Raw genomic sequence first — 26,167 nt, forward strand, 5'->3', positions numbered from 1 at the left:
TTTCACTGTATACTTTCTAGGAGGCTCCTACCAGAAAGCCAGACAGAGAAGGAGAGAGGGAGAGAGAGATCTGAATAATTAAAATGGCATTCTTGTAGCTCACTCACCACTCAGAGGAAATTGAAGGGTACCGAAACAGGAGGCACGACGTCATCCGAAAGGTCTCCTTTAGAGACAATAGAATCTTCCATCCTGGTAGAGCTGCGACAACTTGTCCTAGAATCTTTGGACCTGCGTCGTGGCCGGCTGGAGCTTCCGGAACTTCCATCCTGGTGAGGCTGGCGTCGGGGGTCACTGCGGCTGCTCTGATTACCAATGCTGCTGCTGTGGATGCAGACTCAGCTGCTGCTGTTGCTGCCGCAGTGAAGTGGGCTGCTGTGCCTACATTGCTGCACTGGTGCCCCTGCCTGGCCGGCGATCCACCCTTAAGTACTATGTTTGTAGGGGGGATCTGCCGGCCGGCGTCTCCTACAGCTTCTGGTACCCGCCCCTGGAAATGTTCTCGGGGAAGAGGTCCCAGCCGCATCATCAGAGCGCGACTTCCGGTTTCCGGCCACACTCTGTGACCGGGCTGGGACACAGGGCTGCCGGCCAACCATGCAGTGATGGCACCGCAGACTAAGAGCAACTGACGGCCGAGAACCCATCGGGTCCCTCCACGGCCAGTACCTCTGGCGCCAGTCAAAGCAGAGATGGTGCTCTGCCGCAACCGACCGACCCAGGTCTGGGAACTTGTCTTCTTTCTTCTGCAACGCTGCTGCTGCCATGCATGAAGGTTCCCCCATCAAGGACAAGAAACCACTGATGCAGAGAGAGGAGCCGCCCTTTTATTCTTGAATGTTTCCTGTCCATGAAGGGCAGATCCCCTCTCTCGTTGGTGCTAACATAGGTGACAGGAAAAACATTTTGCACACAGTGATGTCATAGAGCATTTTCTACACCAGGTAGAAACGGGCCGGACAGTAACCTGCAAAACAGCCATGTATAGGGGGCACTCAGGGACCAAGATGGCGGCGCCCACCGGAAGAGGCAGGAGGGCCCGAGGACCACTGGGAAGGACCCTATTTCTCTCTCCTCTTATGTGCGATCACATCAGAGGAGAAAGTGAAAGCAAAATTGCGGCTTTTTTTTCTTTTTGCGGTCGCAGTTATACGGTTAATAACGGTGATCGCAAAAGCATGGTCAGTAAAAACCGACCCGAATCATGTTCTCTGCGGTCTCGGCTACCCCCGGCAGCAGAGACCCCGAAGAAAATCCGACTCTGGGGGGCGCTGTACACTTTTTCCACAGCGCCGTTAGCGCTGTGGTTTAAGTACCCTTAACTACCGCCGTTAAAAGGCGTATCGGTGGTCGTTAAGGAGTAAAACAATTTTGCTAAATAAAACTAACTTTATTGAACATTTACTGTAGACAAAGGACACGCATTCCGCACTGAAAACTGCTGCTAAAAATAACAGAAATGACACAAAAATGCTTAAAAACAGGCATTTTAAACACATTGTGGCAAAAATGATGCATATGAACATAGGCAACGACTTATTATTGTGTCACAACTTTTGAAGTATCAGATGAACAGTATCATCTTATTGTTGTAAATGCAATTTCCTAAAATAATCATTCTTCTTGAGTTAATAAGTTATTAGCTTCTGTTCACACCTGTATTGTGGCTCCAGCTTATAACCAAAGCCACACCACTGACTAATGATAGGATCTGCCTACTGTCCCATCATTCCAATGTCAGAGCCTTATTAGCCCTCTTTCACCGTGTCTCCGGTACGTGTGGTGACAGTTTTCACACGTACCGAAGACACGTACAGTACAGACCAAAAGTTTGGACACACCTTCTCATTCAAAGAGTTTTCTTTATTTTCATAACTATGAAAATTGTAGATTCACGCAGAAGGCATCAAAACTATAAGTTAACACATGTGGAATTATATAATTAACAAAAAAGTGTGAAACAACTGAAAATATGTCTTATATTCTAGGTTCTATAAAGTAGCCACCTTTTGCTTTGTTTACTGCTTTGCACACTCTTGGCATTCTCTTGATGAGCTTCAAGAGGTAGTCACCGGAAATGGTCTGCCAACAGTCTTGAAGGAGTTCCCAGAGATGCTTAGCACTTGTTGGCCCTTTTGCCTTCAGCCTGCGGTCCAGCTCACGCCAAACCATCTTGATTGGGTTCAGGTCTGGTGAATGTGGAGGCCAGGTCATCTGGCATAGCACCCCATCACTCTCCTTCTTGGACAAATAGCCCTTACACAGTCTGGAGGTGTGTTTGGGGTCATTGTCCTGTTGAAAAATAAATGATGCTCCAACTAAACACAAACTGGATGGAATAGCATGCTGCTGCAAGATGCTGTGGTAGCCATGCTGGTTCAGTATGCCTTCAATTTTGAATAAATCCCCAACAGTGTCACCAGCAAAGCACCCCCACACCATCACACCTCCTCCTCCATGCTTCACGGTGGGAACCAGGCATGTAGAGTCCATCCGTTCACCTTTTCTGCGTCGCACAAAGACACGGTGGATGGATCCAAAGATCTCAAATTTGGACTCATCAGACCAAAGCACAGATTTCCACTGGTCTAATTTCCATTCCTTGTGTTCTTTAGCCCAAACAAGTCTCTTCTGCTTGCTGCCTGTCCTTAGCAGTGGTTTCCTAGCAGCTATTTTACCATGAAGGCCTGCTGCACAAAGTCTCCTCTTAACAGTTGTTGTAGAGATGTGTCTGCTGCTAGAACTCTGTGTGGCATTGACCTGGTCTCTAATCTGAGCTGCTGTTAACCTGCGATTTATGAGGCTGGTGACTCGGATAAACTTATCCTCCGCAGCAGAGGTGACTCTTGGTCTTCCTTTCCTGGGGCGGTCCTCACGTGAGCCAGTTTCTTTGTAGCGCTTGATGGTTTTTGCCACTGCACTTGGGGACAAGTTTTCCCAATTTTTGGGACTGATTGACCTTCATTTCTTAAAGTAATAATGGCCACTCGTTTTTCTTTACTTAGAAATTGTATTATTGCAAGAAAAAAGCAGCTCACAGTCTATTCTGTAGGACTATCAGCTGTGTATCCACCAGACTTCTGCACAACACAACTGATGGTCCCAACCCCATTTATAAGGCAAGAAATCCCACTTATTAAACCTGACAGGGCACATCTGTGAAGTGAAAACCATTTCCGGTGACTACCTCTTGAAGCTCATCAAGAGAATGCCAAGAGTGTGCAAAGCAGTAATCAAAGCAAAAGGTGGCTACTTTGAAGAACCTAGAATATAAGACATATTTTCAGTTGTTTCACACTTTTTTGTTAATTATATAATTCCACATGTGTTGATTCATAGTTTTGATGTCTTCAGAGTGAATCTACAATTTTCATAGTCATGAAAATAAAGAAAACTCTTTGAATGAGAAGGTGTGTCCAAACTTTTGGTCTGTACTGTACACACGTAGACCCATTCAAATGAATGGGTCTGTGCACATGTTAGTGTGTTTCCACGGACAAAACGCGCTGACATGTCCATTTTTTACTGTCAGCACGGACAGCAAAACGTCCCGCACACGTGCATCCGGAGAACGCATTGATGTTTTCCGTGTGACACGCATCGGCACCAGGGAAGAAGCGCTACAGTAAGCGCTGGTCCCCGGCGGCCGTCCGTGTGGCACTGATGCGGCACAAGGTTGCCACAAGTGTACCGCACATATTACACACACAGACACGAATATCTCCGGTACCAGAAATAAACGGACGTGTGGCTCTCTATCACATTCATCTTGTGTTATTCATTATTAGCATTATTTCACTAACTATGTAACATTAATATAAATCAATACATATTATACACATACACGCAGACATATAGATCACAGACACACAATTCCGTTAAACAGAAATACACCCCCTACCAGCATCAGATGGCCGTAAAGAGTCTGTGTCGCAAGTAAAAAACGTCTGGTGGTCCTGTGCAGACAGATTCATGTCATAATATGTGAGCGGTTCTTTTCCAGTTACCCAAGTATACCTGAAAAACATGGCAACGATGAAAACAGAAGACACACAAGAGATTATATGACAATTATTACAACGGGGAGGAAAGAAAATGTCCATTCAGGCAATTAACAACGGCATGGTATACCACTGTATAAAGATATACAAGTCGCCAACAGACTTTGTTTTGTTTGATGCCTCTTCAAAGAATAGAGAAGTCAACTATACTACACAGAAATATAGACAATACTGTAAAAAAAATACTGTAAAAAAAAACAGTCTACTGCTCAAAGCCAACCAGAAGTTGGGAAAAAAAGGACATTATTTTGGCATTTGTTGGTTTGATGTGATTAAAACAAAGCCTTAACCTTGGTGTAAAGGTGCACTTTAGGTGGTAGCCTAGCGCTTATCGGCTTCCATACAGGCTTTGCGCAAGCCACTTTGTGTAACAGATCCCAGAGGAATCCTTGATTTCATTCTGCATTCTATAATCCCTATACAGGATCTGGACCTATGCAGGGCACCCTGGGTTACATGCACAGAGTGGCTGCTGGCCAGTGGAGCGATCTGGCAGCGAGCAGGGTTGTCAAAGTCAGGAACAAAATCCGGAAACTGTCAAGTAGTTAAAATATATAAGCCGATATCAGGAACTAAAAACCAGAAGAATAAAAAGGCAAGAGCAAATCCAATCGGCAAACCAGGGTAAGCAGTACTATAACTGCCAACACTGACAGGCTACATAAGGTTTAAATAAAGCGTGGCCCTACGCAAGTCTCACAGTAATTAGATGAGAAATGTTAAAGTATAAACCCAGAGGCTTCATGCCTGGATGGTACCACAAGTCCCAAAAATCACTTAAGTTCGTACCATCCCGCGTTCTTACTAGCGGCGAGTTCAGAAATGGATGTTACTCTTGGGTTGTTTCAGTTTTTTGTTTTGCGGGATCAAAAATATTGGAAATTGCTCTGAAAGCATCTTTTTAGACACTAGTTTCCTAATCTATCCTAAATAAAGTAGTATCAAGAATGTGTGCAAAACTTGTTTCCACGCCATTTCTCAATGGAGCCATTTCTCATTTCTTATTACATGTCCACCATTGACTTGCTAGTGATATCCAGACAGCTAGTGCTGGAACAAATTAGCCGCTAAGAGCATAGATTAGGTCACGCCAGGCAATACAATGAGCTACACAGCAAGAGCCCACCGCTGCAAAGTATGTGGGGAGCTAGAGTTACGGTAAGGCTGGAATCACAGGCAGATTCTGAGTACAGCCATAGAAAAGGGTATTAGATCAAGAAAATACTGACAGTTCTCACTTTCTGTATCTACTCCTACACATAGAGCGTGAGTGATGTCAGCCTATGGGCAGCTTCGCACGCAGCGGGACATTTGACATTTTCCACACCAGTGAAATAAGATCCTCCGAATTTATCAAGAGGCGTGTGTGCACCCTTACTAATTCTGGCACATCTCTGGCGGTCAGAATTATAGATCTACGCCTGCTATGGGGAGGTGTTGATGTGCACTGTAATTTATACTCATTTTTGTCATAACTTCTAGTAATCTGTGATTACCATGCGCTTCCAGGTGAGCTCCACCTTTTTACTAGCAATTTTATTTAAAGGTATAGGGGTAAAAAGTTGACTTTTTTCCTTTTTTTTTATACACAAAAACACACAGTGAGTAAAATTTGTTTCATAGTCTTAAGGATGAAGGTAGACTTACGGTATGTCCATCGAGTGCAACGTAGACCCTAATACACTGATCCAGAGGAAGGCAAAAACCCCATTGGGCAGACACTAATAGCTCCGTATTAGGGGAAAAAATCTTCTCAACTCCACACACGGCAATCAGACTAGTTCTCTGGATCAGCGTCCCATCACAGAATTTAGTGCCAATAATAATCATATTATATTTAGCAAAAAAAGCAACCAGACCCCTCTTGAATGTTAGCAATGAATAAACCATTACAACATCATATGGCAGAGAGTTCCATAGTCTCACTGCTCTTACAGTAAAGAATCCACATCTGTGAGTATGCTTAAACCTTCTTTCCTCCAGACGTAGAGGATGCCCCCTTGTCCCTGTCGGAGACTTAAGTCTAAAAAGCTGCTGATGGTGACATTTAGAGGGTTAGGGTACCGTTACACATAAAGATGCACCAGCAATCCCGACAACGATATGACCTTGTCAGGATCGCTGGTGCATCACTACAAGAAGGCCAGGAGCTGCCAAACAGGCAGCTTCATGAGCGATCAGCACCAGCGAGGACTCTGGTATCTAAGGTAAATATCGGGTTACTAAGCGGCGCGCGTCACTTAGTTACCCGATGTGTACCTTAGATACCAGCTTGCTCGCGCCGGGAGCTGCCAGCACGCAGGCTTCTAAGGTACACATCGGGTAACTAAGTGACGCGCGCCACTTAGTAACCCGATATTTACCTTAGATACCAGCTCTCAGCGCCTGCTTAGAGCGCTGGGAGCGTCGCTGATTGTTGGCTCCCGCTGCCACACGCAGCGATGCGCGCTGGTGGAGCTCGTGCAGGACCAGCTCCTGTGCCCACATAGTTACCATGACGTTCCTGTATGTTCCCATGCCAGGAGCAACTTTGGTCAGAGTTTCACCCGTTTTGAAAAAAAAAACAAAAAACTGATGGCGGATTCTCAAGCTTCTCCTATCAAAAAGTCTGTGAAAAACGGACAACACACAGATGGCTTCTGAGCGCTGATTTTTTTTCACGGTCTCATAGACTTGCACAGGCCAATTTGAGCTGACACTCAGATCATTATCAGACAATTCTCTGTGCTTTTGTGAACAAAAAAATTGGACTTGTGAACTACCCCATTGCACTCATACCTATCTATCAGTGAAAAACATGGAAAGCAATCATTCCAGAAAGACTGACGTGTGAAGGAGCCCTTACATTCAGCAGCCAGCAGGGGAAAGCCTGTAAAAGCTAAATGATGCAAAGTTTCTACTTAAATCCAATTGCAAAAACTAATTTTAGCCAAAAATACATGTATTTCAGTCACAAAAGGCCCCAATGATGTCCATATCTTTTATGCCTTGCATTCGAAATAAAAATATGAGCACAATTAATGTGCAAAAGTCACATCTACAGTGCTTACCCATAGCCTGACATCCGTTCTGAGTCATCTTATAACATAGATTGTACCCGGTAACTATGTGGCTAGCCTGGAAATCCAGTGGAATTCTGTGGTCCATTCAAGCACCGCTTAGGATACCCAGACTTACAACTGGTACTCACTTTCAGCAGTGTTGAGTGATTTTACATGAAACGAGCTTTAGTGGTTAAATAAGGCACTGTCTCCCAGTTAATCAAGCCGCCAGTGTAAAAAATACTGACTTCAGACAAACCATCGAGTTACGCAGGGAGGAAAGTAGAAAATTCACCTAACATGACCTGTTACGGAACATATCTTCTGTATATATGCTACAATATACATATACAGTATTATTAATGCACTCATCTATCAAAACTGGCTCAAAGATAGCTTTTTTTTATTTTTTTCATGGCAGTTTAGACACAAATTTGGGTGTCCTTCATTTATTGCTCATTGATTTACAGCACCAGTATATCCTGCATTGATGTCCAGGGAATATAACCACTGCTGTCAGCCTTGGACTCTGTTCACTAACCTAGTCCATGGCTTTGCTAGTTTTATTTGTATGATCTTGGGCTTTGTCAGTCAGTCAGTATCATGTGTGGAACTAATCGTGTATGGTCTCCATCGTGTAGTTCAAATGGCAGCCCATCCTAGTCATGTGTCAAGACAGGCTGCAGTCTAAAGAAACAGCTCCTAAAACCTGTGTCTCAACTGACAGAAAACTAGAATCATACATAAGGACACTAAGCACACATAACACTGATTTCCCAGAGAAGGGCTGTGACAGGAGACAAAATAAATCTAGTCGGCTGACTGCGCGCAAAGGATTTTTTTTCTCCAGCCTCAGTCCTCCATATGCAGTCAAGCATCATCCGTGTACAAGATTTATTTCTTCTCCTGTCAAAGCCCTTCTCCAGCACCTCAATGATATGCTTCAGATACTGTGTTTCATTGTGACTAATATGGACAGCAGTTTGAATTACATGATGTGGAAATTTTATTACATTCTTGGAGAACCCCTTTAAGCTCTATTTGTTATATACATGGTTGGAAAAATGTTGGGGATGGAAAGTTAATCAACTATAAAAGGTAACATCCCTTCCTTTCTCTCTTTTAAAGCTTAAAATCAAGAGACAAACAATAGAGAGCCGCCGCTGGACTCAGCAAAGATAAGACAAGACTATTTATTTTCTAGTATCTACCAAATCTTATAGCCAAAAGTTTTCTGAAACTGGACAACCCCTTTAATATAAAAGTCCAATTTAAAACTATAGATCATTTTCCAATAACCCAGTCTACCAAATGGTATCGCTGTGAATTTAGTCAGTGGGCTTACCGTGGGCAGGAGCTGTAGTAGCATGTGTGACGGAAAACTAGACTATCATTATACTTCATATTACAAACCTGATTTTCTCTTTTTACTTAGGAATTTTCAATGTTTCCTTAAACCTACATGTACCAACTCATACTTGTGGGCATACAGAAGAGGCAGAGAAGGGCTAATGACCACTCAATACAGCATGGAACATGCAAGGAACCTTAGTAAAGCCATCATAAAAAGCTTAATCGTAACCAGCTGAACAGACTCATTCATGCATCACATTAAGTTTCTTTATCTGGGCGGGCAAACGTGTGGAATGTGAAGCCAGCAGAGCACACAGACAACTCAATAAACCCTAGAAATGTACATGTCAGCAGGAACATCGCTAATAGGTATGGTTTCCTGGCTGCTAGGTTTTCTCTACACTTCACATGCTGCATGAAAGATTCATTTCTCCCTTCCCTAGAGTAACACTGAAAACACCACTTGATGTGTAGCAATAGGTCTCAAGTAATTACTCAAAAGATGGCAGTGATGCCCACGGTAGCCAACCTGATCAATGCTATAACTGCTTTGGAAAAAAGAAAGGTAGAGCTGCTTGGTTGTTATGAAGTACCCATCTAATATCATATCGCCCACTGTGTGCAGAAGGGAAATCTAGGCCACGGAGATTATACTATAGAAAAGACAATCACCTGTTGTACTCCGCTCCTCTGAAAAGATTAAGAGGGTTCCGCCAAACTTTGCACTCTGAAAAGACAAGACACAGAAATAGTATATAGACACGCTATAGGTTTTGTTACATAGTAAAATGTATAAAAACTGGTTATATGTGTAACGCCAAAATATCCAGAATGTTGCAGAAATTGAAAAGAAAATCATCTCTCCTGGCAAAAAAAGGGTATGATACAAGTTTGGAACGCATCTCTTATCTATGGAATAAGGGATAACTTCCCGATCTCGGGGATGACCCCAACCAGACCCTAGCTCTGAGGAGCCCAGTGTGAATGGAGCCAAAGAGGAGGGGGGAATATTAAAGAAGCACGTCCATCTAAGTTTTTATCCTCTTAATATATTGCAATCATATTATGGCACTGTATACTTACAATTGCTCATTTTGCCTTTCTACCCAGTTAATCTTTCTGTTTCTCCACCCTATGCAGAAACAGAAAGTCTAACTTCCCTGCAAGTCTGACAGGGGAGGAGGAGGAGCAGGGTCAGGAACAGAAGAGAGGAATGATAAATGCAGGGACAAGAGACGATCTGGTTCTACGTACAGCAGAGAAAAGAGAAGAAATATCTGGGTAAGAAGGCAAAATGAGCAATTGTAAGTAAACAATGCTATATAATCCGATGATTGCAATATATTAAGAGGATGAAGATGTTGATTAGAGAGCTTCTTTTATACACTATCAGCCTGGACGACAGATACAGAAGTGATTTGGGTCTGATTTTAAATTGCCGCTGTAGCCATGACCCAGCTCGAGATATTCCGGCATAAGGTGGGAGTCAGGAGAGTCAGCTGCCAGGTATCTGCAGCTCTCACCTTAACCTTAACCCCTTTTATTTCAGCCTGGGTAGGGACTATAAGGACACGTTCACACATTCAGTATTTGGTCAGTATTTCACATCAGTATTTGCGAGTGGTGCATATTATTATTATTATTATTATTATTATTATGCATTTATATAGTGCCATTTATTCCATGGCGCTTTACATGTGAAAAGGGGAAATATAGACAAGTATAATAAACATGTGTAAGACAAGGGACACACAAGTACATAAGGAGAGGAGACCCTGCCTGCGAGGGCTCACAGTCTACACGCATATGTTTCTATTATACTTTTCCTCCGACTGTTCCACTCCTGATTTTGGGTACAAACATTGATGTAAAATACTGACCAAATACTGAACTTGTGAAAGTGGCCTAAATCTGAAAATCACAGAGATCTGGGCTGAAATATTGCTATAAAATAGCCATGATGTATCTCATCCTTGGTTGGTGAGTTACCAACCTGTAAAAACTTATGAGATACAGTGCTGCTCACCATTATCAGAACCCCTTCAGTTCTTCATTTTTTTTCATAGACTGTACAACATCTTCAGAAATAAGTAGAAATGTTCCAAAGTTATAGTCTCTGGATTTTTTAATTAGTGGTCCAAAGTAATACAACGGTAAAACATTGTTTTTCAACTTACATGTTGCAATTTCAAAGAAGAAATAGAATAAACAGCATGTGCAGCAATAAAGGCACACCTAATAAATACTTGGTTGCACACCCTTTATCATTGATGACAGACTCCAATCGTTTCTTGTAGCCATTTATAAGCTTCTTGCACTTCTCAGCTGATATTTTCTCCCACTCTTCCTTTGCAGTTTGTTCAAGCTCTTGAATGTTTGCAGGGTTGTTTTCCAAATGACAGATTTCAGCTCTCCCCAGAGATTTTCAATGGGGTTGAGGTCAGGACTCATTGCTTTCCATTTTAACACCTTCCATTTTTCTTTTTCAAACATTCCTGTGTGCTTTTTTGTGTGTGCTTTGGGTCATTGTCTTGATAGAGGACCCATGATCTTCAACACAAACCAAGTTTTCTTACGCTGGGTAGGACATTTCGCTCTATAATCTCTTAACAATTCTCTGATTTCATGACTCCTATGATACGGTCAAGGCCTCCAGTACTGAGTGCAGCAAAGCAACCCCATAGCATTATGGATCCTCCACCATGCGTAACTGTTGGTAGGGTGTTGTTTTCCTTATGAGCTTTATTGTGCCGTCTGCAAACAAACTGCTGCTTTGCATTGCCAAAAAGCTCTATTTCTTTTTCATTTGTCCACAAAACTTTCTCCCAGCAGGACTGTGGTTTGTCAATGTACTCTTTGGCAAAGATCAGTTGTTTCTTTTTATGTCTTTTCTTCAGCAATGGTTTCTTCCTTGGCCTTCACCCATAAAGCTCTACTTGGTTTAGTGTGCAGCTTATGATACTTGTTGAAATCATGACCCAAGACTGTTCCAGGTTGCCCTTCAGGTCTTTAGATGTTTTATGTGGTGCTTTTTCCACCATTCAAAGACATATCTTATCAATTTTCCTCTTTCCCCTTGTCCAAGGAGGTTCTTTACGGTACCATGCTTGGCAAACTCCTTAATAACATTGCGCACTGTTGAAACTGGGATACCAAGGTCTTTGGAAGTCTTGTGTTTGCTATAATAGCAGTTCTGATTTAATCAGACAGCTCTTTTGTCTTCAACATTGCGACAAAGGAACAGGGTCTCTACCATGTGACTTTTAATAACGCTGAAGTCATCATTCATTGGATAACTGATGTCACATGGGCACCATTAATCACAGATGATTCTCCTTTGTGATTTACCACAGACAAGTCAAAATGTGTTTCCATGTTAATTTAATGAAAACGGTGCCAATACCACTGTCACAGCAAGCTTTAAGTTTTTTCTATTTTTGTTTCACTTGATTCTTTTTTTTTCAGATTATTCCACATTAATGTACTTAAACTTCATGGGTGCTGATAACGATGAGCAGGAGTTGGGTTAATGTGTTTTCTTTATTAGGTGCCAAAAATAATTTCTGCCACTAGGTTTCATTCAAGATTTTGCAGTGTTTGGCTTTTCTAGGCTGCTCGTTTCCCTGCGCATTGCTGGCATCACAATGAGTCAACTGAGAATCCATTAGTGGACCATTCTGATGGGGAATTTCTAACTCCCGTATCTGTCTTTTACCGAGCTCCTCTCAGCTGATGACCACTTCAAAGTTCAGATAGACCTTCAAAGTTCGGTCATAAGCTTGTACAGAATACTTCAAAAAAAGCCTTCCCAGTCAGATCAACTCATCGGCAGTTTCTCAGTGAACTCATTTTGCAGCCAAGGAAACAAAAAGCCTAAAGAAAACCAAAAATTGCAAAACTTTTAATGAGATACAAATGCAAAAATGATTGGAAACCAAAATACATGCATTTAAGTAAAGAAAATTGCCCCCAAGGGTGTCCATATCATTAACAAAAAGCTACATGGTCTTAGACATGGTCTACAGTTAGGTCCATATATATTTGGACAATGACAACATTTTTCTAATTTTGGTTCCAGACATTACCACAATGAATTATAAACAAAACAATTCCGATGCAGTTGAAGTTCAGACTTTCAGCTTTCATTTGCAGGTATCCATATTAAAATTGGATGAAGGGTTTAGGAGTTTCAGCTCCTTAACATGTGACACCCTGTTTTTAAAGGGACCAAAAGTAATTGGACAGATTAAATAATTGTAAATAAAATGTTCATTTCTAGTACTTGGTTGAAAACCTTTTGTTAGCAATGACTGCCTGAAGTCTTGAACTCATGGACATCACCAGATGCTGCATTTCCTCCCTTTTGATGCTCTGCCAGGCCTTCACTGTGGTGGTTTTCAGTTGCTGTTTGTTTGTGGGCCTTTCTGTCTGAAGTTTAGTCTTTAACAAGTGAAATGCATGCTCAATTGGGTTGAGATCAGGTGACTGACTTGGCCATTCAAGAATATTCCACTTCTTTGCTTTAATAAACTCCTGGGTTGCTTTGGCTTTATGTTTTGGGTCATTGTCCATCTGTAGTATGAAACGACGACCAATCAATTTGGCTGCATTTGGCTGGATCTGAGCACACAGTATGGCTCTGAATACCTCAGAATTCATTCAGCTGCTTCTGTCCTGTGTCACATCATCAATAAACACTAGTGACCCAGTGCCACTGGCAGCCATGTATGCCCAAGCCATCACACTGCGTCCGCCGTGTTTTACAGATGATGTGGTATGCTTTGGATCATGAGCTGTACCACGCCTTCGCCATACTTTTCTCTTTCCATCATTCTGGTAGAGGTTGATCTTGTTTCATCTGTCCAAAAAATGTTCTTCCAGAACTGTGCTGGCTTTATTAGATGTTTTTTTAGCAAAGTCCAGTCTAGCCTTTTTATTCTTGATGCTTATGAGTGGCTTGCACCGTGCAGTGAATCCTCTGTATCTACTTTCATGCAGTCTTCTCTTTATGGTAGATTTGGATATTGATACGCCTACCTCCTGGAGAGTATTGTTCCCTTGGTTGGCTGTTGTGAAGGGGTTTCTCTTCACCATGGACATTATTCTGCGATCATCCACCACTGTTGACTTCCGTGGGTGCCCAGGTCTTTTTGCATTGATGAGTTCACTAGTGCTTTCTTTCTTTCTCAGGATGTACCAAACTGTAGATTTTGCCACTCCTAATGTTGTAGCAATTTCTCGGATGGGTTTTTTCTGTTTTGGCAGCTTAAAGATGGCTTGTTTCACCTGCATGGAGGGCTCCTTTGACCGCTGTTTCCTTCACAGCAAAACCTTCCAAATGCAAGCAACACACCTCAAATCAACTCCAGGCCTTTTATCTGCTTAATTGAGAATGACATAACGAAGGGATTGTCCACACCTGTCCATGAAATAGCCTTGGAGTCAATTGTCCACCTGACTTGTTTTGTTTAAAATTCATTGTGGTAATGTCTAGAACCAAAATTAGAAAAATGTCTCTGTCCAAATATATATGGACCTAACTGTATGTACCATAAAGGTCTGATGGGGCCATCTCCAGAATGGGGATACAGTGTATGTGTTTTAAAAGAACCTCTATTTTATGCATTTACTTCATTTATGTGTTGATGTCTCGAGGAGCAGGAGACATGATGATTGCCAGCTAAGCAACACTGAGTCAACACTTCACCCTGCACCCGTGACCCAAGATGGAAACTAGACTGTGGAGCTTCTGCTTTTCAGGGCCAACAAGTCTACGCACTCTATTCTGTAATACCAATGACATCATGGCTTCTTGTTCCATCCATCTGTAGGATGTGAATAGGATGCGTGAGGAAATGCACGTGCCGTTATCGGTCACTGATGGTCACCTGACAGAGTTTGTCTAGTCTCATGGTCTCCAGAGTTAGGGAAGAAACCATCCGCAGAGGCTCCAGGATCGATCCCTCCCATCAAAGGACGTAAGTGGTTTACAGACACTTGCTCGATGAAAGATGTGCCGTATTTCCGGAAGTAACACCATTCAAAAATCTAAAACACAAAAGACACACATTACTACATAGATAACACACTGTATAGCTGATATGTAAAAGTGGACATCAGATAAACTGTATGTGTGTATATATACACACACATTTTCTTAGTGGCGGCTTCCAAGCGGGAACAGCCAACAAAAGGGTTTTCGAAGCCTGAAGCGGTTAAAAGAGGCGACAAAAGATGGAACATGTGCATGACAAAAAGTCGTTTTAACAAGTTTATTCTTTTTGCCATTTTCTTAGCACTTTTTCTGGCGGGTTTCTGGCATAATGTACCTGAAAGACATCATGTGCACATACTCTAAAAATGGAAAGGGGGAGATTTAGTAAAAGTTATTGCTCTGAAATTCTTTGAAAAATTGCACATTTATTATGTGGAACAAGCCTTTAAAGGGAATCTGTCACCTCAATTTGGCGCGGTATGTAAATGAGTTGTGTCTGGTCCTGTTTTGGCTCCTTCCCTCCACCCCTCCTTGGCCGCTGTACGCAATCTTTCTGGGAATTTTCATAGTTGTCATCCAGATTACGCGTGTGCGCATTGCAATATCCTATCGCACGTGCACAGTATGCTTTGCCCAACTGCGGGCAAAGTCGAAAAGAATGTGCGCATGCGCCGGTGAACTACCGTATGTCCCTGAAGTATATCGCTGCCATATCTGTGTTCTGGGACATAGTTCGCCGATGCCTGCGCACTAATGATTTTCGGCTTTGCCCGCAGTTGGGCAAAGCATACTGCGCACACGCGATTGGATACTGCAATGCGCACGAGCGTAATCTGGACAACAAATACGGAAATTCCCAGAATGATTGCATACAGCGGCCAAGGAGGGGTGGAGGGAAGAAGCCAAAACACCGCCCATCGGACCGGACACAACTCATTTACATACTGCGCCAAATTGAGGCGACAAGATTCCCTTCAAAAAAAAATCAGAACATTATTGTTCACAAATAGTTTGTAAATCAATTTTCTGATTGATTTTCGCATGGCAATTTTCATTGGTCATTTTCTGATTGATATCATTTGGTGGTATATACAATTTTTTTATTGCATTTTTCAGGGAACTGCGGTGCCTGAAAAACAACAATTGTGGCATTTGGATTTGTTTTCTTTACGCTGGTTATAATATGTGCTAAATAATTTTAGAGACCAAACTTTTACGGACGCGATGAAAGCCAATATGTTTATTTTTTTAACTTCTTTATTGCTGGATTGGGGAAGGGGATCAATTTAAACTTTAATGCTTTGCTTTTTTAACATTTTCACAACATTTGTAGGCAACTTGAACCTACGATTGCTTGATCGCCTGTACTATATACTGCAATACCAGTGTATAGTAAAAGTCACATTGTCCTAGGGAGCCCAGGCCATCTGAATGGGACTACGAAGATGGCGGTGACCTGGCCTATAGGTGGTCCACAGCCACCACGGCAACCCATTAGCATCTTGCATCACAGGGGGAACGATGATAAATTGATCATCCAACATATGTCACTTTAATAAATCAAGACCCTCTTAAGTTTATGCTGTCTAACTATCACGCTGTATTAGTAAATGTGCCCCAATGTGGGAATATACCCACTATTTTCCTCTGTGTACTAGACACTGGGTCCTCCTAGATCTGCTGACCTCCCCCACAGTGAGAAGAGGGCGCTGATCTCCCCAAGGTCACCGCTACACTTGCTTTTAGCTATAAGAACATGCTCCTTGAATACACCTTCATCAGTGTATCTACTTCACAGGTTCCTCATTCTTGCCTGCAGACCCTTCCTCTAATTATTAAGAAAATGAGAGTGCAGTAAATTTCTTGCTCCACTAGTATGGAACCAATATCCCCGTATACAGTAAAACAACCTTCTGTTCCCCTTTCCACATGAGAACAGCGGTAATAGGGTAATTACAGCCAATTATCTGAAGGGCTAAAAATAATCGGCAAACGCTCATGAGCGCACCCTCCGCTCCTCCCGTCTGTCCTGATAGGACTTACAATTATGCCGATCACATACGGTCTGTTTCATCCTGATAAAGAAGTTATTCATTTAATAAAGAGTAAAAACAGCTAAAAAAAAAAAGAATAAATAAGGCAAGTGGAATTTCCGGATATTACTGCGTCTAATGCCTTCTGCCCGTGGCATTGCCATGTACGCAGAGCTGGCATGGTGGCACACACAATCTCCTTAGCTCCCCATTACGGTGTAGTAGGCTCTAAGGGACCACCCCTCTGTTCTCGACACCTGGCAGAACAGAACCACTCAAAATCCTCTATGGAGAGCAACACTCTACACTCCTCGGCTTATTAGTAACTACTGCCTAGGAGGGGTCATGGCATTAGAAGAGACTTTATTAAAGTCCTTGTTAATGTCTCTATTGATGTGGGTGACGAAAAAAGGTTCATCCATTTCCTTGAATTGCCTTCCTGACCACTGAAGTGTTATAGTAAAGGACACAAGACTAGGGAGCAGTGCACCATCTCCAGCTGTAGAAAGTCAGCCACAAGACAGCTGATCGTTTCTGGTTCTGAGGTGCCACCTTGAGGCCTGATAGATAACTACTGGTAACAGCATTTCATCCATGCTGCAAAGAAATAATGGCTAAATTATAACATTAAGAAGAATATTAGATTGTATCATTCTAAAAGGCTTCAAGCATCTGAAAACCTAAACTATTTGGACAGATGATAAATATGGTACCAGTGGTGAGATCTACATTGATCTAGCAGTTATTATCTGCATAGTGGATAAGGCTAGTTTCACATAAGCGTTTTTTTGCGCAGCGCATCGTGCGCATAAAAAACGCAAAGAAAAACGCATGCAAACGCAAAACAAACGTGCTTTTTTTAGCGTCATGCGTACGCTGATGCGTCAAAAAAACCGCAGCGTTGCTTGCGTTTTACATGCGCTTTTGCGTTTTTTATGCGCATGCGTTTTTAGGTGTGACATTTTTCCCATTGTCTAGACCACATTCCAGACTTGTTTACCTCAAAAACGCATGTGCAAAAAAACGCAAGCGTGCGCAAGACCATGCGCACGCATGCATTCCCATAGACTTCAATGTGTTGTTTTTGTGCATTCCGTGCACATGCATTTTTTTGACGAGTCAGGGAGGACCAAAAAATGCAACATGTTGCGTCTGGCGCGCCTGGCGCGAAAGACAAAAAACCGCATGCGCATGAAAACGCAAGTGTGCGCAAGACCATGCGCACGTCATGTTAAACATAGGTGCGCATGCGCACGGGTGCGCACGATGCGCTGCGCACAAAAGCGCTAATGTGAAACCAGCCTTAGAGTTGTCGAATAAGGATTTTTTTTTTTTGCTACAAACCTTTGAAATTTCCAAGAAGCAGTACAACAAATGTCTCCTACAGAAGAAATTCTAAACTTACCTCCAACTGCTTCTTAAAGGGAACCTGTCAGCAGGATTGTGCACAATAACCCACAGACAGTGTCAGGTCGGCGCCGTTATACTGATTACAATATATCTTGGTTGATGAAATCTGTCTTGTGGTTGTTGTTTAATCTTTATTTTCAGTTTTCAGTTAATGATATGCTTGTGCTCCGGGGCAGCCTGTGGGGGGTGTTCATGAGAGGCTCTGATTAGCTAGCCATTTGTATGGCGTCTGACAGGTTGCTGAGCACTCACTGACCTGCCCCTAGTTTGGCATAATGAATATCTGTACATACTGAAGAAAAAACCCTTCTGCAGGCAGGTGCCGGCCGTGACACGTACGCTGCAGCATGATCGTATGTTTAGTGTCCAGATAATAACTATTCTTGATGTTATTAAGCAAAAAAAAAACTCAATTTGAAAATGGCGCCCACAGCACCTGCGCAGTAGCAGCTTTTGGGGTATAAAGATCTGATAACCGCTATTGCGCTGGCACTGGTGGCGCCATCTTACTGGGGAAGAAAAAAAAATTCCTCCTCCAAGATGGCGCCGCCCGTACCTGTGCAATAGCAGATCTCGGATCTTTATACACACCAATAGATGCTGCTGCGCAGGCGCAGCGTGCGCCATTTTCAAATTGTTTTTTATTTTTTTTACTGGCTCAATAACATCAAGAATAGTTATTAACAGCAGAAGGGTTATTTTTACTTCAGTATGTACCGCTATTCATTGTGTAAACTAGGGGACAGTGAGGGATCAGTGACCTGTCAGCAGTCTTCATTATGACTAGCTAATCACAGCACCACATGAAGACCCCCCCACAGGCCGCCCTGGAGCATGAGCATATCATTAACTCAAAACTTAAAATAAAGATTAAACAACAACCACAAGAGAGAATTCATCAACCAAGGTATCATTATAATCAGCATAACGACAGCGACCTGACACTGTCTGTAGGTTACTGTGCACAATCCTGCTGACAGGTTCCCTTTAAAACTTACAAAGTTTTGCTACATTAAAGGGGTGCTGATGACTGTAAAACAGAAGAGCTGTCTTTAGGATAGGCCATCGATGTCAGGTGGAAGGGGAGTATCAGACACACAGCACTCCAATCACTCAGCTGTTGGCCACGGAAGTGTACAGAGCCAGAAGAACACAGCTCGATACACCACATAGTGTCTATTTTCAGGTACTGCAGCTCAATTCGAATTGAAGTGAACAAGTTATCAAAATCATCATGGACGACCTGTTAGTGTGAACTTGGCTTTATAATTATTCTTATTGGTGCATTTTCCAAGGTACAACTTTTATACCTACCAATATTAACCCAGATATGAGGGATGATGTTCCAGTAAGAGCAACATAGAATTTGGGGGTTAATGTGTTAATGAATCCAGTCACTGAAACAGAAGACAAATCAGATTAATACAGAAGTCTATATGGGTTCATAGTAACAGAGTCTGTGTTACAGTGGGGTCATTTAAAACAAAAAACAATTTTCATATAACATACGGCTTAGGCTACTTTCACACTAGCGTCGTGCACTGCACGTCGCTGTGCGACGTTGCAGCACACCGACACATAGTGTGGAAGCGCCGCACAACGGGGGCAGCAGATGCAGTTTTTCATCGCATCCGCTGCCCCATTGTAATGTCCGGGGAGGAGGGGGAGGAGTTTCTGCCGCGCATGCGCGGTCGAAAATGGCGGAGACGACGCACAAAAAAACGTTACATGTAACTTTTTTTGTGCGTCGCGGCCGCCAAAACACGGCGCATCCGTCGCACGACGGATGCGACGTGTGCCCAAACGTCGCAATGCGTCGCTAATGTTAGTCTATGGTGAAAAAACGCATCCTGCGGGCAACTTTGCAGGATGCGTTTTTTCTCCAAAACGACGCATTGCGACGTGCAGTGCACGATGCTATTGTGAAAGTAGCCTTATAAATCCAAAAAAGGATCACACAGCGCTATATAAAATCTGCAGTAAATTAATATGCACGTTTCTTCTTCTTTTAATCAGATTTGCCTCAGATATGTGTATTCTAGCAGCTTTATATCGTTGCCCAATCACTGCCCACAGGAAACATGTGCAGCCATTGATAATTCTCTAGTTTGACATTGATCGCATTTGTGAAAAGTCAATCCGCTGGTGAAAGCAAGCATTTACCCGATTGTAATGGAAAACATACAAGATTACTGTGTTTCAACCTTAAAAACATGCTATAACTCTTCATCCCCACTCCACCGCCCCCTCTCAGGAGCGCTATGGAACGCCTGCTCCATCCATAACATATTCGGACAAATTGGGGATACCCAAAAAAAACCCTCACGAGCAAGCCCTAACACTTAGCTTTAATGCAATGTAATTAAAATGGCGGGGTAAATTAGAAATGATCCAATTTGTCCCTACACTGCCTAAGTGATTATCATTGTGTATAAGGCATAGCCATACTTAGTACGTGGGGACTCATCGAGGTGTCAACTCTGATGGCAGGCTAGGACATTATGTGGTTCCGCTATATGGAACATCTGTAACATCCATCATGTTATCTATTTACTTCCAGCAATCTATCCTTCTTGGGCCTCACCGGCTGCACGGTGTTATGGTGGCCTTCATTAGCTGTTGACTTGGTTGCCTCTCTCATGCATTGCAGAAGGCAACAAAGCAATGGACAACCTTGGCACACCAGCCCCACTAAAAAAACAAGTGTCCAGAGTAGCAGAGAGGCACTGGAGAAAAAAGTAGTCACAGGAAGACTATCACATACAAACAAGTTTCACTTTTGCTGAATACTTTCATAACTCTCGTATATTCCCGAACGCACAACTCTAAACAATTATTCAGCACTTTCAATTCCCTTCTTCATCCACAACTGTCCCTTCTCACATCCCTCATTTCTACAGAAGACTTTGCCTCACATTTCAAAAACAAGAGCGATCACATCAGACAAAGCTTTAGTATTCAACTACCACATAACAGACCAATGCCCTTCCCCATAACCAAAGGAAAGCTTGCTAATTTTCTTGCCAAATTTGACAGCACCACTTGTGCACCTGACTCTGTCCCATCCCACCTCCTCTACAACCTCACCATCTTGTATATCCCAGCCCTAACCCATTTTTTCATCCTACCATTAACTTCTGCAGTCGGCCTTTCTTTCAAACATGCAACAATCATGTCCATCATGAAGAAACTATCACATAACCCAACCTCTACATTCAGCTACTGTATCACCCCGTATCATTACTCCCTTTCACTTCAAAACTGCTTGAACGTCCACATCAAACTTTCCTCCTGAGACCTCTCATCTAACACACTCTTCAACAACCTACGATCCAGCTTCTGTCCCCACCCCAACCAAAATTACTAACAACTTCCTAACCACCAAAGCTAACGGACAATAACTTATGCTGTAATCTTCATATGAAAGGATGTCCAAGGTCAGGTAGAAGAGTTTTTATTGCATTACTCATACTTGTTTCGGAGTTGATCCAACTTCTTCCTCAGATAAATCATTATTTGATACAACAGTAATCTTTGGTCCTCACAAGACCTTCTTCTCGTTCATCACCCAATTGCCTCTCAGATTTTTCCCAAGCATTCTCCATTCTCTGGAATTCAGTACCTCAAAATGTCCGATTATCTCCTGTATTTGGAACCTTCAGATGGAACCTGTAAACTCATCTCTTCAGGAAAGCCTGGAATGACCCTACTGTCACATCACTACTACCCAGAAAGCTGCAATCTGCTATCTACTGTCTCCTTCACCCAATCCTCTGTCATTTGTAAGCCCATGAGGACTGGGTCCTCTTCCGATCCGTACCAGTCTGGCACTGTTCGTTTGTTAATTGTAATTTATACATTTTGTATATCAACCCTTTTCCACATGTACAGGACCATTGAATTAATGGCGATTCAACAATTAATAATATCATTGAGCAGCATTCGTTATAGGCAATATACCTGGCCTCATAGAAAGACCCCTGGGTGATGTTGCCATTTGGAAAATGTTGCAGTTTCTTTCCCTTCTAGGAGTTTTCATGAAATCGCATCCACTTTCTTTGAACTATCACACATTCTGGATTTTCCAGAGGAGAACACTGTGTTTATGCAATGTGGAAACGTGGCCACAGAAAATGTTCACATCCGGCGTTCTTGCGTGGTTTCTTCTTTAGTAAATATGCGGTGAATTGTCCGATACACGTCCCGTTGTGTAATTTGGCTGTTCCGTCTCGCTGAATTACGTAGCTGTCACTAGTGTGGTCTTGTCTTTAAGGCTACGTCCGCTACGGATTATTACAGGATTCTGTAGCACCCAGAACATCACAAGTGAGAATCCTTTCTAATGCAGTTTCCACAGTATCACTTAAGACCAAAAAAACTATACCGCATAAAATGGTAAAAACACATTAAGGCCTCATTCAGACATCCATTTTTTGCGTACGTGTTCTATCCATATGTTAAAGTCTATGGTCCCGTTCACGTCTGATTTTTTTTGCAGACAGCATGTCTGCAAATAATCAATGAGACCGATCCAATTTTGATGAAAATTACCCATACAAGTCTACGGGTCTGTGAATAATCACACGCAGATGGCACCAGTGCACACTCCATGTGTTCTGGATGCTAAGTGGTGGGAAGCAGCCGCAAAGTGCAGCCCTCGTGGGACCGTATTTTCAGCCTTTCGGCTGTCTTGGTCTGCACTTAGACAAAGTCTGATCTGGAACATTTATGAATGGTGAGCACCAAATTCTCAGCTCTCCTCACTCTGAAGGCCCCGTCACACATAGCGAGATCGCTAATGCGTCACCGATTTTGTGACCCAACAGCGATCTCGCTACGTGTCACACATAGCGGCAACCGCCCCCCCTGCTGGTTATTGCTGATCGTGCTGGAATGTCCTGGGCCATTTTTTCATCGTCGGCGTCCCGCTAGCCAGCGCGCATCGCTGTGTTTGACGCCGACGAGCGACCTCGTTGGCGACGCAGAACTCAGGGACGCAGGCTGGAATCGTTCAGTATAGCCGCTGTGTGACAACACATCAGCGATCCCTGGTGCGTCGTTGAAGAGATCTGCCTGTTTGACATCTTACTAGCGATCTTTGTCGGGATTGTTGGTGCGTCGCTATGTGAAACGGGACCCTAAGGCCGGGGTCACACTTGTGAGGGCAATGCGAGAAATTTGCGAGAGTCTCTCGCCTCAATACCCAGCTCTGACACCGGTGGTTGGGACCAGAGCGTTCAGTTGCATAGAAAGACATGCAGCCGCACACTCCGGTCCCAAGTGCCGGTTATTGATGTGCGAGTTTCTCGCATTGCAGTTGCAAGGGTGACCCCGGCCTAAGACTTCATTCAGATGTTAGTGATTTCTCATGAAAGTGGAAACGTTCCAAGTTACATTAGTGTTTCTTATTAAAGTGTCAGAGTTTGGTCAGTTTTTCCTGAATGAAAAAAAACCCAAACTGATAGTTTCTCCAGCTTCACCTATCAGACACAGCATCTGAGCGCTTTCCAATGTCTCCACAAACCCACAGGCAGGCATTGGCGTCACTCGGAGAGATATCGGACATAACTCCGTGCTTGTGTGTGGGGAAAAGATCGGACATGCAAACATACGCCGTCATAGGTACAAGTGGTATCTGTAAAGCACGAGAAGATCTGAGGTCTGAAAGAGCCCCAAGGTCTCACAGGCCAAGTTTCACCGGTGCTTTGGATCTCAGCTTCATTAGTGGTGGTCCGTGTGTCAGTTTTTAAGAACAGCGATTTTCACATATGGATAAATAAACGAAAATTACAAAGCGTCACCTATCCATGGCCATGTTAATCATGGACTACACGCCGATCACATCCGTGTGCTGTATATGATTTTCACAGACCCACAGACATGTATGCTGGAGGCCGGAGTCCTCGCACAGACGCCTGATTCTCACATGCTTGTTCTATCCATGTGGACCGAGCGGGCAGCAAAAGATCAGAATTACCCTACCCGTGTGTGGGTCCATGAAAACCACTGATCGCACGTCATCCGGGTACTGACCATGTGATGGCCGGTAACATTGTAATGGTGTAATGGTAGGAGTTGTTTTTTTTCTCTTGTGAATAGCAGAAAACCATTAATAATAAAAACGGAGCCCCTGACCAGACACTGTTACATGTGAATGACGTGATTGCAGGTGCTCTATATGCAGGCACACAGCCGCCACTGGAGAGACAGATGGGGGAGCTCACCTCATGAATGCTGGCTCTGGGGTATTATCAGCGCCCCGTCAGTCACACGCCAATATCTGCGCTACTTTACCTAACAAGAGAACTCACCGCATGCTCAGACTGGCTGGTTTTTGACGGGCTTAATCGAAAAAAATAAATTAAAAAAGTATGTATAAGATGACATAATGCAAGGTCTTTCTGAAAGTGGCTGGAGGCCAATGGAGTGTAGGAGAGGACTGGCATTGCCAGGGATGAGCTGTTGGCTGTTACAGGGGTCAAACTACTGACGCCTGTGTCCTCCATCCTACAGCCCATACCATAAGGCTGCGGAGTCTGACAACAGCCACACTTTTAAAAAATGTGCCAAATACTTAGAAAAAAAAATAAAATTTGGTGAGACATGAAGGGTGCAATATCAAAACTTATCCAGCAGGGGGCACACTGAGCTTTGCAGAGTAATGTGAAATAAAAGGTGAGAGACAGTAAACCACATCCACAATCCGAGCAGCGTCCCGCACGCTTCATTACTGGGCTAGAGGCCCCCAGCGGGGTATGCCATCTGTACACAGCAGTGTGGGGGGATTATCCCATGTATCAATGACTAAAGAGGGGGACAGTAAAGCAGTTTAGGCCTCATTCACACGTCTGGGATCTCCACAGATAGTACACATACCCGTTATAGTCTAGGGCCGTGCACATGGCTTTTCTCAGACCAATATTTCACAAAAAAGAAGAGAGACACAAGTTCACCTTTATCCCTAGTCATTCTCAGACTCACCCGGTGTATACAAAGTCAAATACTCATTGCGGGAACTTCAATGGAATCTGTCACTGAGTTTTTGTTACCCCATCTGATAGCACCAAGATGTAGACGCAGATACCCTGATTCCAGCAATGTGGCTCTTTCTCAGCTGCTTGCTGCAGATCTAGCAGGTCTTTTCTGAATGCTGAGCTCTGTATAACCCCGCCCACACTACTGAGTGTACACTGTGCATAGGCAGTAAGCTGCCAATCAGTGGTGGAGGCGGGGCTATACTGAGCTCATGAATATGGAGGACTACATGGCATCAGGTTTACTAGTCCTCTAGTATTAATCCCTGCTGATAAAAGTGATTTCATCAAATGTACACTAGCCAGTAAGTGACACATTGCTGGAATCACTGCCTCTGTCACCACATTATGCTGCTCTCTGACTAAGAGTCAACAATCTAATGACAGGTTACACTTAAAAGGGAATCTATCAGGTCCCCCTGTGCCCTCGAACCCACCACCATTTGTGTATGTGTTGTTATATACCCCATCTTCATCACCTGTGCGCCTCAGAAGCTACGAAGTGTAGAGCCGGTACCAGAGGCGAAGAGAGCCGGGCGTATCGGCGAGAGCTGCAGAGCGCGAAGAAGCCGGCTCCTGGGAATCACGGTATCTCACCCACAGGGACCATGGTGAGGGACCACCAGTCTGGGCAAGACACCGCCCCACTGGCTCGTCACAGGGATAATCAGAGGTTGGAAAGCATGGAATGAGGTGACCAACCCTATAGAGTGCTGGCAAGGCCACGTTCACACTGTCAGGATTTTACCTCAGTATCTGTAAGCCAAAACCAGGAGAGGAACAATCAGAGGAACAGTATAATAGAAACACGTCACCACTTCTGGATTTAACACACACTCTTGGATTTGGCGACAAATACTGAGGTAAAATACTGAACGTGTGAACGTGGCAGAGTAAGTAACAACAAATCTATAAACGCTGCTGGGTTGGGGGAGACGGGGGCCGTCAGGTTCCCTTTAATCACAGACCTTTCCCTTGCTACTACAGCTCAGTTTTCCAGTGTTTCTTTGTAATTTTTTTTTTTTTTCCGTTCCCATAGTGACCAAACTCTGGTAAAACACGCTGATGACACTTGGATTTTGCATATATGATAAATCACAGCGTCTACATGAGGCCTTACTGATGCAATTTGTTGCTCCCTGACTGAAAAATTGGTGTTTTACTGCATATGCAAATTAGGTTTAAGTGCTCCAGGCATGATCAGAGCACTTCCCTAGCCTCTGCCTCCATTCTCTGCCAA

General features: G+C 43.4%; 1 protein-coding gene across 2 annotated transcripts in view; it reads right to left on the reverse strand.

Moving 5' to 3' along the window:
- ST7L (suppression of tumorigenicity 7 like) overlaps nucleotides 1–26,167 on the reverse strand; it is a 184,766-nt gene that overhangs the window by 154,783 nt on the left and 3,816 nt on the right. Inside the window, exons 1-5 of one of the 2 annotated variants that reach the window (XM_073557298.1) lie at nucleotides 24,875–25,006; nucleotides 19,208–19,290; nucleotides 14,344–14,503; nucleotides 9,128–9,182; nucleotides 3,902–4,017 (exon numbers count right to left, since the gene is read on the reverse strand). In XM_073557298.1, coding sequence (XP_073413399.1) covers nucleotides 3,902–4,017; nucleotides 9,128–9,182; nucleotides 14,344–14,425 — 253 coding nt within the window. In that variant the 5' untranslated portion in view covers nucleotides 14,426–14,503; nucleotides 19,208–19,290; nucleotides 24,875–25,006. Of the gene's footprint in view, nucleotides 1–3,901; nucleotides 4,018–9,127; nucleotides 9,183–14,343; nucleotides 14,504–19,207; nucleotides 19,291–24,874; nucleotides 25,007–26,167 lie in introns of those variants that run through there. The other variant, XM_073557297.1, reaches the window with a different exon arrangement.

This window comes from Dendrobates tinctorius, unplaced genomic scaffold (genome assembly GCF_039654945.1).
Source record: "Dendrobates tinctorius isolate UK_male_01 unplaced genomic scaffold, ASM3965494v1 ptg000246l, whole genome shotgun sequence".
NCBI classification, from domain to species: domain Eukaryota; kingdom Metazoa; phylum Chordata; class Amphibia; order Anura; family Dendrobatidae; genus Dendrobates; species Dendrobates tinctorius.